Source organism: Octodon degus, unplaced genomic scaffold, assembly GCF_000260255.1.
Source record: "Octodon degus isolate 3935 unplaced genomic scaffold, OctDeg1.0 scaffold00017, whole genome shotgun sequence".
Lineage (NCBI taxonomy): Eukaryota > Metazoa > Chordata > Mammalia > Rodentia > Octodontidae > Octodon > Octodon degus.
The window spans coordinates 8,401,042-8,420,735 of NW_004524593.1; the positions used below are offsets into that span (position 1 = coordinate 8,401,042).

The following is a 19,694-nucleotide window of genomic DNA, read 5'->3' on the forward strand; positions in this document are numbered from 1 at the left end:
TGGCTTTTACCAGATTGAAGTAGAGGCCATCTATTCCAATTTTCTGTAGGACTTTGAACATGAATGAGTGTTGGACTTTGTCAAAAGCCTTTTCTGCATCGATTGAGATGATTGTGTGGTTTTTGGATTTAGATCTTTTGATACAGTATGTGTATTAAATTTATAGATTTGCATGTATAGAACCATCTTTGCATCCCTGCGATGAAACCTACCTGGTCATGGTGTATAATCTTCTTGATGATTTGCTGTATTCTATTTGCTAGAATTTTATTGAGGATTTTGGCATCTATGTTCCTGAGGGAGATTGGCCTGTAATTCTCTTTTTTATTTGCATCTTTCCCTGGTTTTGGTACCAGTATAATACTTGCCTCCAAGAATGATTTTTGGAGGATTACTTTCTTTTCAATTTCATTGAAGAATTTGAGGAGCATAGAGATTATATCTTCTGTAAATTTCTTGTAGAATTCAGCTGTGACTCCATCAGGACTTGGAGTCACTTGGACTTGTCAGTAGCTTTTTTTAAAAAATTACATTTCGTATTTCATTGGCTGTTACTGGGTTATTGAGAGTTCTTATATATTCTTCATTCAATTTTAGTAATTAGTACCTTTCTAGGAATCTGTCCATTTCTTCTGTGTCTTCTATTCTGTGAGAGTAAAGATTCTCAAAGTAGTTACTGATGATCTCAATTTCCACTGGGTCTGTGGTAATTTCACCCTTCTCATTCCTTATTGCTTGTATTTGAGTTTTTTCTTCTTTTTGATAAGGTTAGCTAGGAGCTTATCAATTTTATTTAATCTTTCAAAGAACCAGCTTTTTGATTCATTAATTCTTTGAATTGTTTTCTTTGTCTTGACTGAATTAATGCCTGCTCTAAATTTTATAATTTCCTTTTGTGTTTGGGCTTTGGGTTTGGTTTGCTCTTCCTTTTCTAGATGTTTGAGTTGCAGCATTAGGGTACTTATCTGTTCCCGTTCTGTTTTCCTAATGTGTGAGTTCACAGCTATATACTTCCCTCTAAGAATTGCTTTCATTGCATCCCATAAATTCCGCTAAGTTGTGGTTGAATTTTCATTGAATTTTACATACTGTTTAAACTGTTAATTTTATCTGTGATCCATTGGTTGCTGAGGAGGGTGTTGTTTAATTTTCATGTATTTATGGGGTTTTCCTGGTGTCTTTTGTCATTTATTTCCAGTTTCCTTGCACTGTGGTCAGATAATATGCATAGGATAATGTGTTTTCTTACATAAACTTAAGCATGACCTATGGTCGAGTATGTGGTCTATTTTAGAAAATGTCCCATATGCAGCTGAAAAAAATGTGTATTCAGCTGTGGTTGGGTGGAACACTCTGTATACATTCACTAAGTCCATTTCTCCCAAGTCCTGGTTCAGTTCTGCGACTTCTTTGCTAATTTTTTGTCTGCTTGACCTATCTTTTTATGATAAGGGGGTGTTAAGGTCTCCTGTTAAGATTGTGGTATTGGATATTAGATTTTTCATGTTCATTAAGATTTGTCTCATACATTTGGGTGCTTCCATGTTTGGTACGTACATGTTTATGAGTGTTACCTCTTCCTCTTGGGTTTTTCCCCTAACCAGTATATAGTGGGTTTCTTTCTTTTGATCATTTTTGGTTTGAAGTTGAGACTGTCTGCGAAAAGGATTGCTACCCCTGCTTTTTTCTGAGGTGCTGGGCATGTAATATTGTTTTCCACCCTTGGACTTTCAGCCTATGAATTTCCCTATGAATTAAGTAGTTTTTTGCATATAGCATATTGTTGGATTTTGCTTCCTAATCCACTGCGCCAGTCTATTTCTTTTAATTGGCAAAGTGAGTCCATTTACATTGGTGGTTATAATTAAGATGTATTGACTTATGATTGACATGTTATTTACCTACTGTAGTTTATCCCTTTTTCTCCTGTTTAATTGTTTGCTCTATTTGGTGGGTTCTTTCTGTTCTCATTCATGGAGTTCTGGTCATTTTGGTCCCTCTCTAGAATATCTTTTAGTAGTCTGCATAGGCTACCAAAGGGCTTTGTGATCATGAAATTTCTTGGTTCTCTGTCATGGAAATATTTCACTTCTCCATCAAAAGTGGAAGACAGCGTCGCAGTGTATTGTAGTCTGGGCTGAAATTTGTTTTCATAGAGTATTTGAAGTACTCTACTTCATGCTCTTCTTCACTTCATGGTTTGTGAAGAGAAGTCTGCCATTATTCTGATGGATTTTCCTTTAAATGTGATCTGTTCCTTTTCTCTAGTGGCTTTTAGTATATTGCTCTTGTGCTGGATATCTAAGATTTTTACTATCATATGTCTCAGTGTGTTTTTAATTGGGTTAATGTTATTTGGAGTTCTATCAAATAGAGTTAATTCTTTTGCAAATTATTACTGACTCCTTTTAATTGTTCTTTGTAAGAAAAGAATTTAGTATTTCATAAAAATCAGGCATCATACAAAGTTCACACCTTTAGAAAAAATAGTTTCTTTAAGGATAGAGTTTTGTATTACTTCAGTATAGGATTAACTTTAGGCTCACATCAGCATTTTATTTTGGCTGCTGTACAATGAGTTAAGTAGAGAAATATGTATCATGCTTCACAGTTGGATACTTTGTAAATGCCTAAAAAGCTCAAATAATACATTTAAATAACCTGTTAATTATGACAAGCACAAGAGGAAATATACTGAATTAAGGTATGTTAGAAAAAAGAAAACTACTTGATATTTTGTTAAATCCTCCACTGTAGAGTTAGGAACAGCACCTTTAATGTGAAAAACAAAATTTTTGCATGCTGATCAGACAAACCCAAAGTCAAGAAAATCCACAATGCCTCAAACTTTTGTCAAAAAAACCAAAAAAAAAAAAAAAACAAAAACCAAAAAAAACCCCAAAAAATAAAAAAATCTTTTGTCAACTACTAGATAAAATGAATAAAGCAGAACAGTCTTTACTTTCACTGTAACAAGTATTGTTTGTTTCTTCTAAGATTTTAGAAGAAATAATCATCAATGACTACTAAAGATTTCTTAGGCAAAACAATTAGCAATAGCAAGTGGTTGAAGTTAAAAACCACTTTTAATGAACGAACAGAAAAAGAAATACTAAAGTATGTTAGCTTATATAAACTAAATGATTCTTAGTTTATGAAATTCAATCTACTAGTAGTGAGGATTTAAGGAAGACAAAATACACATGAAATACTTTTCTCTGAACTGTGAAGCATGTAAGAGAAATATACACAATGATCTCCATCCTGAAGGACATAACCAAGTTAGGAAAGCAAGAGCAACACTCTTACCATCATAAATAAAGAGAAAAATCAAAATATGTGGTAGGTTATATGTGCTATAGGATTAGAAACAAGGGCAGAAATGAGAGATATTAAGGGAGTGCTTAAAACGCACAGTAGCCCACACCAGGGGGATCACCAGTTTGTGTTGCACCTTGGCAACTTTGCAAAACCCTGCCTCAAATTAAAAACTAAAAAAGGGGCTAGGGATGCTCTGGTTAAATTATTCACTATTTCCCAATTATTACTCTTCTGAGACCTGAAGATATTTTATTTCTAATTATAACAAGGCGATTGAGATAGAGACTGAAAGACAAAGTTAGTTTAAGGTTAAAAGACAGCGGGAGTACAAGGAAGAACAAATACCTAACTCTCAGCCAATATATATGTTTAGAAGGCATACTACTGTGCATTATAATTCTTGGTTCACTTAGAAAACAAAAATATCTCTTTATTTCTCATATCAAATATTAAAGTATAATTTTTAAATTTTGCCTGAATAGGGCCAGGGAGATAGCTCAGTGGAATAAGCGCTTCCCTGGCAAGCACAAGGGCCTGAGTTCAATCCCCAGTTCCATAAAAATAAATAAATAAATAAATAAATAAATGTTGCCTGAAGACATTCAATAAATATTTATATACTGTTTTGTTCTATGATACCAGGCAATGAACCTGGTACCAAGAACATAGTAGTAAAAATAATTCTCTCCCTACCCTCTAGGAGCTCACAATGTGGAGAGAAAAGCAAACATTAAAAAGTAAATTGAAGATCATTCTAAATTTATTGCACTTTTCTGGGAATTCAATGATATTGCCAACTACTGCTACAGAGAAATTTAAAACATGAAATCACTAATGGGTGATTTCACTTTGCTCAGGGAGTAAAAGGAGAAAGAAGTATTAGATTGAGAATGCTGTGGACACTTTTCCCTCCAGAGCTGAGGTCAAGTGGGGGCTACTCATCAGGCAGGTGTTAACAGGAGCTTGAGTTTTATCTCCACCTTTGATATAAAAATACTTGAGGCACAAGAACCTTTACTTTCACTATAGTGAACAGCATTTGATTCAAACTTCAGGCTGGGGAGATAGCTCAGCAGAATAAGTGCTTGCCTGTCAAGTACAAGGGCCTGAGTTCAATCCCCGGTTCCACAAAAAAATAAATAAATAAAATAAAAAAATAAAAATTATGGACTGATTCAAACTTCAGAGGGCTTAAGTCTAACAGAGAATGAGACGCAGCTCTTACCTTCAACTTCACCACCATACCTCCAATACCTAATATAACCCCTAGGACATGGTAGCAAATAAAAAGATTTATGGACTGAATAAAGAACAAATGAGCAGGCAGACAGCTCAGTGGCTTAAGTGCCTGCCTGGCAAGTGCAGGTTCCTGAGTTCGATCTCTGGTACTAAAGAACAAAAGAAAGTTGCTGGTGGAAATGTAAAATGGTACAGCTGCTCTGGAAAATAATACTGTATGGTGATTTCTCCAAAAATTAAATCCTCCAATAATGTAACAGAATTAAGGCTGGTGTTACTGCCTAGTATATATGAGGCCCTTGGTTCAATCCCTAAAACCACAAAACATTTAAAAATCAGGATCACTATATAATCCACAACTCACTTTTGAGAGTATAGCCAAAAGAAGTGAAAGTAACCACTTAGGTATTTGTGCATTTATGTTCATAGCAGCATTATCTGCAAAGGCTAAAAGGTAGACTTAAGCCATGTATGCACAGAAATGGATAAACAAAAATGTGTTGTAACAATGGAATATTAGCCTTAAAAAGGAAGAAAATGCTAATACATGCTATAACAATGGATGAACCTTGAGGTTATTATGTTAAATGAAATAAGCTAGAAACAAAAAGATAAATTTTGAACAATTCCACTTACACAAGGGTCCTAAAACAGTCAAATTCATAGAGACAGAAAGAATAGTGGCTGCCAGAGACTGGGTTGCGGGGGCAGGAAAGAAAAAACGAAGAATTAATGAGTGAATACAGACTTTCAGTTGTGGACAATAAAAACATTCTAGAGACAGATGGTTGTAATGGCTGCCTATATGTGAATGTGCTTCATACCACTGAACTATAATTAAAAAATGTAAAAGGTGGTAATTACAGTGGTATCTCAGTCATGAACTTAATTTTTTCATGACTCTGGTTGAAACCAATTTGGATGAGAACTGAATTAAACTTTCCTATAAGGTCAATATTAAAGAATTAAAAGTAGGGCCAGGGAGATGGCTCAGCAGAATAAGTACTTCCCTGGCAAGTGCAAGGGCCTGAGTTCAATCCTCGGTTCCGTAAAAAAAAAAAGAATTAAAATTATTTGTATATATTCTTTTTGGTGCATATACCTCCTTAGAACTGAAGATGTCAATCCAGAAAAGCCAATAAATATATAGAAAAAGCCTGAACAAATGTTGTTCTTCTTATCCAAAGGTAACACAAGGGTCATGCATTATTTGTTGATTATCAGGAGAGAAAATTCTCAAAAATGAAGGAAAAGGCTGTGCCTCCATGCTTACCCAGGTTGACAAAAACAAGTGAGAAGCCCATTTCCAATCTCATGAGGCTGTAATGAAATCTCCAAACACAAACATGATGACAGAGAAAGACTGGTAGATGGTGAACAGGTTTTTCCCACTAGCTGGTAAAAAGCACATCCTCCCTCTGACAAATCATCAGTGGACATCACAGAGAGAATCTGAACTTCTACTTAGGGAAGTAGAGTGCTACACTCTCTTTCCTCAGGGCTGAAGCAAGAGGAGCGTAAGAACTTTTATCATCATCCAGTGGCAAGAAAAGACATTGCCTTGAGTTACTGTATACTCATTGCTGAGACACAACATTCAACATTTTGTACAGGTGTCAGTCCATAGTCAGCTGACTCCAAGGCAAGTGACACATGGAAGACAGGCATGGCAGAGGAGAAACAGTTCATGGTGGGCAGAAGGTAGCAAAGCAACAAGTATGACCACAACTCTTTCTATTCATTGTTATCTTATCTAGGCTACTTAGGGTAGGTAGATAGCACTCATACCCATAGTCCTAGTGCCCTTGATCTAGCACTGCACCATTAGTCAATTCTAGTACCATACACTCTAGATTCAGACACCTCTGAAAAAGCCACATCTATGACCCCATGAGGCTTTAGTAAATCTAAACACAAGCCATAACAGCCATCCTCACCAAAGTAAATGTTAGTTTAGTAAATCTAAACACAAGCCATAACAGCCATCCTCACCAAAGTATCAGTAGAAATCATGTTGGTGGCTAGAAATTTTAAAATGCTCAGCAATAATGATAATGTGGCATACAAAGGATGGTCCAGCAGGGAAATGAGACTTCTATTTCACCTTGGCATTAATATGGCATAAATCTCCTTTCCATTGTTGGAGTACTGTCAAGAAAAGCCAATTAAGATGGTGTAGATAGGATCCAGAATCTAATGGAAAATCACTCATCTTACTAAGAATTAGAAAAATCTCAACTTGAATGAGAAAGACAATTATCAACAATAAAATAGCTAAGTAACAGAAACACTACAATGATAGTGACAAACACATCACCATCTACCAGTCTTTCTCTGTCATCACATTTGTGTTTGGAGATTTCATTACAGCCTCGTGACATTGGAAACGGGCTTCTCACTTGTTTTTGTCAACCTGGGTGAGCATGGAGGTACAGCCTTTTCTTTCATTTCTGAGAATTTTCTCTCCTGATAATCAACAAACACATTAAAGCAGGCATAATAAAAAATGCTCATACGAGAAGTTCTGAACATACTGAAACAAATACAAGATTTGAACAAGGATATGGAAAAGATATAGAAAGAAATAAATAATATAAAGAGAAAAATGGAAATTTTATAGGGGAATAATGCCATAAGTGAAACACAAAGCTCAGCATGTGGGCTCAACAATACAAATAAGAGATCACAGGAAGGAATAAACTAACCTAAATATGGAAAAATGGAAATTAATCAGCATAAGCCAAAGAGGAAAAACAGAATAGACATCAACCAGGGCTTCAGGAACTCTTTAAATGGCAACAAAAATCTATCATTCATGTCACTGGAGCTCTAATAGGAGAAGAATTATGCAGGTCTGAAAAAAATCAAAACATGTCATTATAACAAAAAATAAGCAAATTACAAGAAAAATTCTTGAAAGCTATCTAAGGAAATAACATCTCACACACAGAGCAAAAATATTAAGAATAACAGTGACTTTCTCATCAGAAACCATGTAATCTCAGAGGAAGTGGCACAATATTTTCTTTTAGTATAATATTTTTGAAGTGCTTTTAAAAAAATGCAAAACAAAACCTGAGGACACTGTTTCCTATTCTCAGCAACAATATCCCTTTAAGAATAAAGAGAAAATTAAAATAGTTTAAGATAAAAAAACAACAACAACTAAGAATTTGTTGATAACAAGCTTACCCTAAAAGAATGGCTAAAGGAAGTTCTTTAAACAAAAAGGAAGCAACGAAAGAATAAATTCTGGAACATATGGGAGAAAGTATACAAAAATATGAGTAAACACAAAAGACTTATCTTCTTTAGTTCTTTGAATAATCATTCAGGGCTGAAGGAAACATTAAAACCTTATCTGTGTGCTCCTAAAAGCACATGTGCAGCCAAAACATAAAACAATCACATAGTAAGTGGGTAAGTAGATATAAAAGGAGATAACAAAATCACACTTCACTCAAATCGGCAAAATAAGCAACCAATAAAAATATTTATATAAGAGATAAAACAGAGTTTTGGAACCAGATGTGGTGGTGCACACCTCTAATCCCAGCCCTGGGGACAAGACAGGAGGATTGTTATGAATTTGAAGCCAGCCTGGGGCTACAAAAGTAAGCACAGAGCCAGCCCCAACTGCATAGTAAGACTCTGTCTCAAAAAATTAAATAAATAAAATAAAAAATATAGATAGATAGATAAATATAGATAGATTATATAAAATACAGCTAGATTAACAAAAATGGAATTCTTAAAGATTTTCAAGTAATTTAAAGGAAGAAACAAAGAAATGAAAAATAAAAACAAAAAATGTTAGATATAAGTCCTAATATAAATTATAATTATATATACAGGGCTGGCCTGATAGCTCAGCGGACTAAAGTGCCTGCTTAGGCAGAGTGCAGAGGCCGGTGTTTGATTGAGACTGGGCATAGTGGCATGCACCTGTAATCCCAGCACTTAGAGGCTGAAAGCAGGAGGATCACTATGAGTCTGATCTACATAGTGAGACCCTGGAGACCCTGTCCTAAATACAGAAAAAAAAAAAAAAAAAAAGACATATGCAATTACGTAGCAATAATTATTTTAAATATAAATGATATAAATAATATTTATGGCAAAGTAGATTAAAAATATGATTCAACACAAGTGGCCAAAGAGCTTACTGTGAGTCATGAGAAAATACAAATGAAAATCACAATAATGTATCATTTCACATATAGCAAGACAGCTAAAATAAAAAAGGAATAAAGTACTGATATATGCTATAGCATGGAAAATCTCTCAAAATATGATGCTATGTAAATGAAGTCTGATACAAAAGATCACACATACATTAGATAATTTCTTTGATAAGACATGTATATAATAGGTAATATCATAAAAGATATAGCAGATTAATGTTATCGGGGTAATGAAAGGTCAGAATAACCAAAATGCTTATGTCTACAGTTTTGTAACTAAACAGAGCAATGGCTATATCATACAGTCAATATACTAAATGTTCCTGAACTGCACCCTTTAAAATGGTTAGGTTTAGCCAGCCATGTGCCCCGTACTTGTAATTTCAGCACTCTGGGAGGCTGAGGCAGGAAGACTACAAATTCCAGCCCTATCTGGGCAGCTTAGCAACCTTGTCTCAAAAACAGAAAATAACCTTTTCTTCTTTGTTTTGCAAATGTCCTGGCCTCAATCCCCACTACCATTAAAACAAAACAAAACCAAAATAAACAAATAGGTCAGTTTGAGGGTACAAGAATTAAAATAAAAATACTACTTATTTGATTAAGTCTAAGACAAATCATATTTTAAACTTCAGCCATCTTAAAAGAACTGAAATCATTTGGAGTATATTCACAGCAGAATTTAACTAGAAACTGATAACAGAAAAATAACTAGAAACTCTTCCGTTAGAAACTAAACACTTCTGGAGCCAGGAAAATGGCTCAGTAGAGTAAGTGCTTCCCTGGCAAGCAAAAGGGCCTGAGTTCAATCTTCAGAGCTGCCATAAATAAATAAATAAATAATCCATGAGTCAGAGGAAAAAAATTAAAACATTTAACCAAATGAAAATGCAATATGTTGATTGCCTGGCAAGTGCAAGGGCCTGAGTTCAATCTGCGTTTCTGCCCCCACCCCCCAAAAAAAGGAGTATGTTGAAATTTGTAAAACCAGTAGTGAGAGAAAAAATTTATAGCATTTAATTACATGAAAGTCTTAAAACAGTTCATCTAAGCTCCCACTCTAAAGACAGAAGATACATGGGTAGATTTCTAAATTTCTTTGTAAAATTATGTAAATGCTTATGTCTACCTTTATAAAATTATTTTTCTTACATATTCTGTAAGGTCTTAAAGTTCAACATACCAATATTTGATAGAAAATACCTGTTCCATGACATGCCAAAGATGTTTGATATTTAGACAGATAGGGTAAACCGAACTGCATATATTGCAGGTTAACAATAAGCGTGTCTTCTGGAGGGTTGACAACCTAAGTTAGCAGTTCAAAACTGGAGAAAAGGAAGGGTTGCAAAGTCAGCCAACATTTTGGCCCTAGCCTTTCAAGGTCAGTGAAGACTTGGTACATAGGAGAACCTGTACTGTAACAACATGTAACTCAGTTACACTCCAAATTTTCTGATCAAGAAGATCATGGAGCCACAGAGGAATGTGATCGATGATGTATAGTGTGCCCGGGGAGAGTCACATGGAGAGAAAAAACATTCTCTCAGGCTTTCACAGAAAGCAAATTGGTCAAGCAATGGCATGACTCATCCTCATGCCTGACATTGATAAAGATCTACAAAGTGAGGTACAGGGCTACAGGTTAAATCCTGAGGGTACTTGACTAACCTTATCAGATACAAAACTTACATTTCTTGTTATATAGGTCTTGCTTTATCTTGGTCTTAACTATCCAGCAGAAAAGTATAAAAATGAGGTATACAAAGTAAAGCCATATTAATACGATGAGCTGTAAAAGGCTCAAGTCAATAACTTCTGAGATAACGCACTAATATTAGAGACTGTTAGACAGTGTTGGATTGTTTAGCTGAATTCAAACACCTTAGTATTTAGATGCCAATAGAATATTCACCTCTGACAGGACTAAACAGAAAAAAGGAGATACAAAGGAAAGATCATTTTGTATTTATATATACAAAATAGGATAGATATACAGCTACTTTTGCTTAATTCAATGAAAAGAAAGAGGTGTACTAATAGTGTTTGGACAAGATATCCTGTCTGTTTCTTGTACTATGGATAACCACTAAGAAGATAACAATGTACAATGTATTGATTATCAAAACTGTCCTATTATTCAGCTTTGAAACTGTCTCATTCATATTTATTTCTCAATAAAATAAAAAAAGACAGAAGAAAGCAAAAAATAATAAAGAGCAGAAATCAATGAAATGGAAACTAATGCAGAGAGAAATCAATAAAGCAAAAACCTGATTCTATGTCAAGATCAATAAATTGACAGGGGAAGAGGGAAAGAAAGAGGAAAGCATAAAGAGATGGTGGTGAAGAGGAAAGGGGAAGGGAGGGAGAGAGGAAGGGGGAAAGAGACAGAGACAAGAGAGAGACACAGAAGACAGAGAGAATGAGTACCAGGCATTAAACAGGGTCTATCCCTACAGATCCTAAAGGCATCAAAATGACATCAGAGAACTATGAATAAAAATGGAATAATATGAACACATCAACACATAAAAGTTTGACCATTTAGGCCAGATTAATTCTCCTGAAATCACAACTTAGCCACTATTGAGTACATAATTTAACTAGCTTTATAACGGCTAAGAAAACCAAACTCATAATCTGAAAATTATAAGAAAAATCTCAAGGTCCATATGCAATGTAAGTTCCACCAAAATGTGTGAAAAGTAGACACCTCTTGTGCATAATCTCTAATAAAAGGGAACAGGAAGGAACACTTCCAAATTCATGTTAGTTAGGTGGCATTTTCTTGATGAGCAGGGGGAACAGATCAAAGATCAGCATTCCTCATGTATGTAAGAAAAAGGAGGAGTAAAGATGCAAACGTAACAGGTAGAACTGTCTGTCAGAAATAAACTGAGAGGGGGCGCTGACATGAGAACAAAGTGGCACCATCTCTTACAAACTCAGGGTTTTTTTATAGGGTGGGGGATATTTGGGAGGGGGCTAAGAAGGGAGTTAGAACTGTGTTAGTACAGCTGTCCTTCAAATGGGCAGCCTATGCAGTCTGATGGTAAGAGGAGTTTGGGGAAGCTGTTCGATACACAGGCAACTTATGAGTTCCAGCAAACTGAAACTTTAGAAGCACTAAAACTAAGGCATGTCTCAAATGCTTCCTTGGTCTCCACATGCTGATCTGATACCTTCAATGTATATAAATGAAAAAAAAAAAAAAATCCCAAAACATTAGGAATAGGGTTCAACAATATGTAAAGATAATTATAGACCATAAGCAATTTCCTTACTATTCCAGGGACACAGACTGGCTCAACAGTTGGAAATCAACCAATGTAATCCATATTAACACTGAGGAAAAAAAAGTCACATCTGTAAAAGTGATGAAGAAAAAACATTTGACAAAATTTAACACCCATTTATTATTTTTAAAAACCTAAGAAATATAAAAATAGAGGAAAACTTTTAACTTTGGGGCAGACACTGAATCTACTGCCATTATATTGATATATCACTATCCCTTTATTTTCTTCCCTATCGTTCCTTATTTTCATGTATTTATTTGGTACAAGGTCTCACTATGTAGCTTGGACTCGTAGTGAACCTCCTGTCTCAATCTCCCAAACACTGGGATTATAGGTGTATGCCACCACACCTGATTTTGGTGGCCCGGGCTGGCATGGCATGTGGTACCGGGGATCGAACCCCGATCCTTACACTTACCAGAAAGGCACTTAAGACTGCTGAGTTATCTCTCCAATCTCTATTTTTTTCTTTTGAGGTAGGGCCTTATTAAGTTGCTTAGGATGGGTTGGACTTGTGATCCTTCTGCTTTAATCTCCCAGACTGCTGGAATCAAGTATGCACCTCCAAACCTGACAAGAACTTTTCACTTGATAAGAGAGTTATCCATAAAAACCTAAATGCTAACACTGAAACACTAGGTTGCCCTTCTCACAGCCTTCCTTCAACCCTCTATAGAAAAATCAATGAGCCAAGAAGAGTAAAAAAACATACAGATCTGTGGTACTTGATACACTGTGTCAATTTAAGATGTCTGAAGTTTGGCTGAATCAGTTCAGGCAGTTCCATCCATGCCCACCCCCCTCCCCACCTAAGGGCACACCCTGGGGCATGAATGGTTCCACCCTGGGCACGACAGCCCATCTCAGAGTGACTCAGCATAAAAAGTGTATATAAAGAAGTTGAAGAAGGTTCTCGGCTGTCCTGCTTCCTTGGAGAAGTCTGGGTATTTGTGGTGCTGCGCCACTTTGGAGGAGCTCTGATCTTCGCGGTGGAGCGCAGGTCTTCACAGTCAGCATAGAAGGACGAGAAGAGAGGCTTGATGGACCTGGAGCTGTTGCTCCTCCTCTGCTCTACTGTTTTCTGCTGCCATGAGCTGCTGCCCTTTGCCTAGAAGCCAATACAGACTGAAGCCTCCACAAACTGGGAGCTAAATAAACCTTCATTGTAAAACAATTTTGAGTGTCGGGTATTTGTCCCAGTAACGAGTAAAAAGTAAGCAAGACAAGAACATAAAGGGAGAAATAAAAATGGTTTCTATTTACAGGTGACATAACTGTTAGTACAGAACATCCCAAGGAATATTAAAAAAACAACAACAGTAACAAAAAAACCTCTCCTTGAACTAAGTTCAACAATATCACACAACTTAAAACAAACGTACAGGCCAGCGAGATAGCATAGTGGTCTAAAGCGCCTGTTTAGGCAAGCTTAGGCAGGCGCAGAGGACCGGTGTTCGATCCCTGGTGACACATACTGCTCCAGCCCCACTCAGGATGGGCTGAGCAAGCATAAAAATAAATGAAACAAATGAACAAAAATCAACTGTATTTATGTATATTGATAATAGCTATATGAACACCAAAATTAGAAATACATACTGCCATTTTCAGTTTCTCTAAAACGGGTTATTTACTGTTATTCTGTATATAATAGTTTAGATGACAATACAGATTCCTCTTGAATACTAGCAAAATGACAATGTAAGTGACAGCATGATGTTTTGGAATTTAAAACTTACCTATTACATTGTGCCAAAAAAGAAGCTCACTATTTTAATAATGAACTCAACTATTAGAAGTTGATTTGAATGTTTTAGATCTATTTTGCTGTATTTTTTATTACAAGAAAACATAAATCTGACACAGACTCACAAGTACAATTTCCAACTTCATATTTCCTATTTGAAGATAAATGACTATTCTAGTTGGTCTTACATTCCACTGCTTTTTCAATATTGCATGACTCTAAAATATGATGTTCACTGCCACTCTTAATGCTTTATCATTGGGACTAAAGTAAATCAACCATGTTCTAGATGTAACCTATTTTTAGGCATATGAAGTTAGAGAATTGAGAGAGGAGTTAATGGGGGCTGAACTCAGGGACCTGGACATGCTAGGCAATAGCTATACCACTCAGCTATATCTGTAACTCAAAGTTACAGAAATTTGATAAGAGAGATTTCTGAGGAAGCGAGCCACTTTGTGAAATTATGCTCAGATTTAAGAACTCCAGAGGGGCTGGGGAGTTACCTCAGCAGTCTAAGTGCCTGCCTCACAAGGGCAAGGGCTCAAGTTTGATCCCTCATCCTGCATGCTGGGCTGGCCCTGAAACCAAGCGTGGTGGTGGTGCACACCTGTAATCCCAGCACTGGGGAGGCTGAGACAGAAGGATCACTACAAATCCAAGCTGCATAGCGAGACTCTGTACCAAATAAATAAACAAATTCCGTATGTATTTAGTATAAACAAAGTTTTGTAGGGTTTTTATTTTCTGAGATAAGAGCTCAATTATGTAACCCAGCCTGGCCTCAAACTCTCAATCTTCCAGCCTCAGCCTTCTGAGTGTTGAGATTAGTCTTGCTCCCTTACGCCTAGATCTTCTTTCATCTATTTTTACCTCAACTGTAAACATCTAAAAATGTCCAAAGAGATATCTGATTATTCTAGATCATACAGTGCCTTTCTCTATAACTGTCTACTTACTTAGATCATTTTAAACCTCTAAATCCTGAAAACAGGTTCCCATTTCAATCAGAATAAAAAGCAAAGACTTTATAATAACCATCAAGATGCTACTGATAAGGCACCAAACCCCTCCCATCCCATTACCTCCCTAATCTCAGGTCCTTCCATTCTCTCTTTCTGTTCCCTCTGTTCCAGTCATGCTATCCTGTTTACACATGACACATGGTCTGACTTGGGAGCTTGGTGCCGGCTGGTCTTTTTTCCCTGGAACATGGATTCTCCAGATTATTGGCTAAGCCCTTTACATAGTCCAGAATTTTGCAACCATATCACATTCTCATTTAGACCTACACTGGGACCTACCACTTACAATGATAAAACTCCTCATCACAATGAAAGCAAGAGACAGGAAAAGGAATATTGTGGGACTGTCCTGCTTCAAGGTTGTATGTGGTGAGGTTTTTGGACTTATGTGCAAACATGAGAAGTATATAATTCTTTGTCCTATTTTTAAAATATAATTTAATTTTTAAATGTTTTTTATCATATTATGTAGGGACTTAAAGTTCAACATATCAATACTTGATGAAAAATACCTGTTCCTTATTATGCCTAAGATGTTTGATATGCAGACAGATAGTGAGGTTAAGCTTAATAGCCTAAGTTGTTCGATAATAACAATAAGCTTGTCTTCTGGATGGTTAACAACCTAAGTTTGCAGACCAAAATAAGAGAAAAAGGAGGGCTGCAAGGAAAGCCAACATTTTGGCCCTAGCCTTCTAAGGTCAATTAAGACTCAGGACATATGAGAACTTGTACTGTAACGTCATGTAACTCAGTAGTGTCCCAAATTTTCTGATCAAGGAGATTATGGGGTCAAAGAGGAAAGTGATCGATGATGCAGAGTGTGCCTAAGGAGAGTCACATGGAGAGAAAACACTCTCTCAGGCTTTCACAGAGAGCACATTGGCCAAGCAATGGCTGTGACTCATCCACATGGCTGACACTGACAAAGGTTCTACAATCTGAGGTACAGGATCTCAGGATAAATCCTGAGGGCATTTCACTGACCTTCTCAGACCCAAAAGATACAACTCTTGCTGCATAGGTCCTGCTTTACCTTGGTCTTAACCATCCAGTAGAAAAGTATGAAGACAAAATATAGGAAGTAAAGCTATGCTGTTATGTTGAGCTGTGGGGGACTCAGGTCAACAATTTCTGACATTGCCAGTTAAACAGAAGACCCAATGCTATTATGGGCTACTGGACTCCTTTAGAATATTTTGCTGAGTTTACACACCTATAATATTCACATTCCAACTTAATTTCCAAAACTAAAAGGTCTTTTAAAAAAGGAATCCTTGCTCTCTTCAAAATCTGTGTTAGATGCTCCTCTCCATGCACCTGTTTATTTTCCCCCATAGTCTTTTGAAATGTATTCCAGCAAATACTTATATATCTGCTTCCAAGACTAGAACAGTGTGCCTTCATAGCAGAGCCCATTTTTATTTGTCTCTCCATCACTGACACACAAATCACAACATGTAAGACAGGAAAGCAACCAGGTGCAAATGTATTATTTTTTTAATATCTAATAAACTCAATTAATGATGGATAACAGAAATTTACCTGCTATTTGTTTCCTTAGTTTTTCAATTTCTTCTTTTAAGTTTTTTATTTCTAAATCCTTGCTTGCTGTTAGTGGACCATCGACAGTTGAATGCTGTAAAGCTTGGACAGTCTGTGTAGACTCTTTTAATAAAAGAATAAAAGAAAGAATGAAAAAAGTGCTGATATATTTTAAAATATGTATTAATATATTTCTGTGTAGAACAATCTTGATATAGTTCCACTGACCAGAATGGTATCCCCTGACAAAGAGCATGAGCACACATGTAAAACTTGTAAAAGTTCCATTGCATGTTTTAAAATTTATTATATCTATAAAAAAGCAACATACAAATGAATCTGTGTTCTAATAGATGAGATTTTTGGTTATAAGTACTACCGATACACTTTTCTATTGAAGCAACTACTACTCAGTTCCATCTGTTTTAGCAAAGAGCATCATCATGTGATATTTAAACAGTTTGTGTACAAGAAACTAAGTCTGATATCTAAAATAGGTTTAGACTTGTCATTACATAATACATAGAAGTCCTAGTCTTGTAAGTTCAAGCTCATCTAAAAGTAGCATTTGGCTCCTTTATTTAATTAAAATTCATACATTAATTTGTCTTGCAGTGGGTTTTTATTTGGGATGATACTGGGGACTGATTACAGGGAACACTGAGCTACATTCTCAGCTCTTTTTTTTTTTTTTTTTTTTTTTTTAAAGACGGTCTAATTAAGTTGTCCAGGCCAGCCTCAAACTCACAATTCTTCCTGCCTTACTCTTCTAAGAAACTGAAATTACAGGTTTTACCTTGTATTCTACTGAGAAGATCCAAGATATCAAAGTAACACTAACTATACTGAGGCTTTTTCTCAGATGTCACCAAAAGATATCTAAAAAAAAAAAAACCTATCAAGGGCCAGAAAGATAGCTCAGCAGACTAATCGTAGGCTTAGGCAAGCACAGGGACTGAGGTTCGATCCCCCGCACCACATGCCACGCTGGCCACCAAGACCTGGCAGGTTGAAGCCCGCCTATAATCCCAGCACTGGGGAGGCTGAAAACAGGAGGATCGCTACGAATCCAATCTGTGCAGTGAGACCCTGTGCCAAATACATGAAAGAAAAAGGAAAACATGGAAACTATTTTGTATCAGAAATAAAAACACATTTTGTCTTAAAATAAGTTTCCTACTGTTTATGGAAACATTTCCATATAAGAAGTCTCTCCTTTACCGTAATTATTTTGAATTAGCACAAATCATTACTGGGCTTGAATGTGCGATCCTCTGGCCTTAGTTGCCTGGATCCCAGGATTAAAGGTGTGCCCAACTGTGTCCAGCTTCAACTGCTCTTTTCCTTGTCAAAATCTAATATTTCCTCTACCTTCCTTGTCATCAGCTAATGACCCTACTCTGTATTTTATTCATTGTTTATCTCCTCAGAGTAGGATATAAGCACTGAAAGAGCAGGAATTGTGCCCTTAACTATTGATTATTATATCCCTGGTCATGTGCAGAACACTTCCTGGCTCACTGGAGCTTAGGAAATGATAAATCAGCTTAAAAGTCAACTTGTGTCTTAGTTATGAATCATGCTAATATCAAAAGATACAAATCATATATAACAATAATCTCAAAGCAAAAAGAATTCAAGCATTAAAACAAATCCCTGGGACATAGAAATTTCTCATTTGTCATGTAATAGGATCGCTTTTTGGCCTCTTGGCTAAAATCAAGTACAGCATTTGTGATATAATAGGAATCAACATTTCACTCATTGCTAAATTGCTTCTATATGTATACACTGTTTATTTAATGAAGCTGAAAAAAACTTACTTTCAAAATCAGCATGGAGCTGAAAGCAAAGATGAGAAAAGCAAAATTAACCAGAGAGGAGTGAGCTCTGCTGAGGTAAGAGTGCTACATGAAATGCTTCTAACCTGGGAGAGTTGTCCATTTCTGTGAGAGAATGTAAGTTCAAGTTTCAGCTAGGGTGGAGACAGCATGCTGGAAGAAAAACCCTCAAAACTTCTAGAGACCAGAGGGGGTTGGTACAATATTTGCAAACTCAGGATCCCTGCACAAATGGCTCTCTTATCCCCATAGTATATTTGTAACAGCTGGGTGCTACATGGGAACTCACAGAAGGTGGTAAAAAGCAGACTGAAATCTTATGGTTTCAGAAACAAAGTACTGCCTGAGGAAGAGGACCTACCTTAAACATGGGTGAATCTCAAAAATGACATGTTATGTAAAGAAAGTTAGACACAAGACTAAACATTATATAGTACTACATCATTTATATAAGGCCTAAGAACAGGTAAAAAAAAAAAATAGTAGTGAAAGAAATTAGTATAGAATTTAGTTTTCAGAGTGGCAGGGTACAAAGTAGGAAAGAACATGAGGAGACTGCTATGTTGGAAATGTCTTATATGTCTATATGGATGGAGGTTACAAGAATGCACACATATGTTTTCTGTTCATGCACATAAAAGAGTGCTGCACATATTACTATATGTCTATCACCACATTAAAATGACGAAGAGGCCAGGAAAGGTAGCACATGCATGTGTAATCCCAGCACTAAGGCAGGAGGTTCAAAAGCTCATGCCCAGCCTGGGCAATTTAGAAACTTGTAAGGCCCTATCTCAAAAACAAAAAAAAAGGCCAGGGCAAATATCTGGGTTCATTTCCAGGTGCTATACTCAACCTCAAGCTTTATTTATAATAGAGGAAGTAATTCACATGTAGAAATCTTGGCAATTTATTGAAGAATGAAAAATAATCTGTTTTACTGGTACCAATAGTATCTTTCTCTACTTGCCTTCAAAAAGTATGATTGCAACACCTTTTGATCGTAAAACTTGATTTGTTCTCTCTCAGAAGTTACAAGTTCTTGGTTATTTGTTAATATATGCATTCTTCAGTCACAAAATATATAAATGAAATTGTATGTTGTATCTTTCATTTTGGAGAAAATGTACCATAAAAGGGGGATCCTGAGTGCTGGGGATGGACCTGAGATTGAATTATAAATAGGATTATTAGGAAAGGCCTCATTGAAAGCCTTCCTGAAATGAAAGCCTGGTAAAGGAATAAGTCCTGGACCAGCAAAATAGCTCAGTGGATTAAAGCACCTGCAAGCAGGCGCAGGGGGCCAGCAGTTCTATTCCAGGACCTGCCATGCAGGCCCTGTCCCTGGCGTGTGCTGAGACTGAGATTGAGACTGGGCGTGGTGGCATGTCTATAATCCCAGCACTTGGAAGGCTGTAAACAGGAAGATCACTATGAGTCTGATCTAGTAGTGAGACCCTGTAGACCCTTTCCTAAAATACAGGAAAAAA

General features: G+C 36.3%; 1 protein-coding gene across 1 annotated transcript in view; it reads right to left on the minus strand.

Annotated features, from left to right (window-relative positions):
* The window catches only part of Cdc42bpa (CDC42 binding protein kinase alpha), a 358,545-nt gene that overhangs the window by 131,648 nt on the left and 207,203 nt on the right, over positions 1 to 19,694 (minus strand). The window contains exons 10-11 of the mRNA XM_023710189.1: positions 16,592 to 16,605; positions 16,364 to 16,486 (exon numbers count right to left, since the gene is read on the minus strand). Coding sequence (XP_023565957.1) covers positions 16,364 to 16,486; positions 16,592 to 16,605 — 137 coding nt within the window. The remainder of the gene's footprint in view (positions 1 to 16,363; positions 16,487 to 16,591; positions 16,606 to 19,694) is intronic.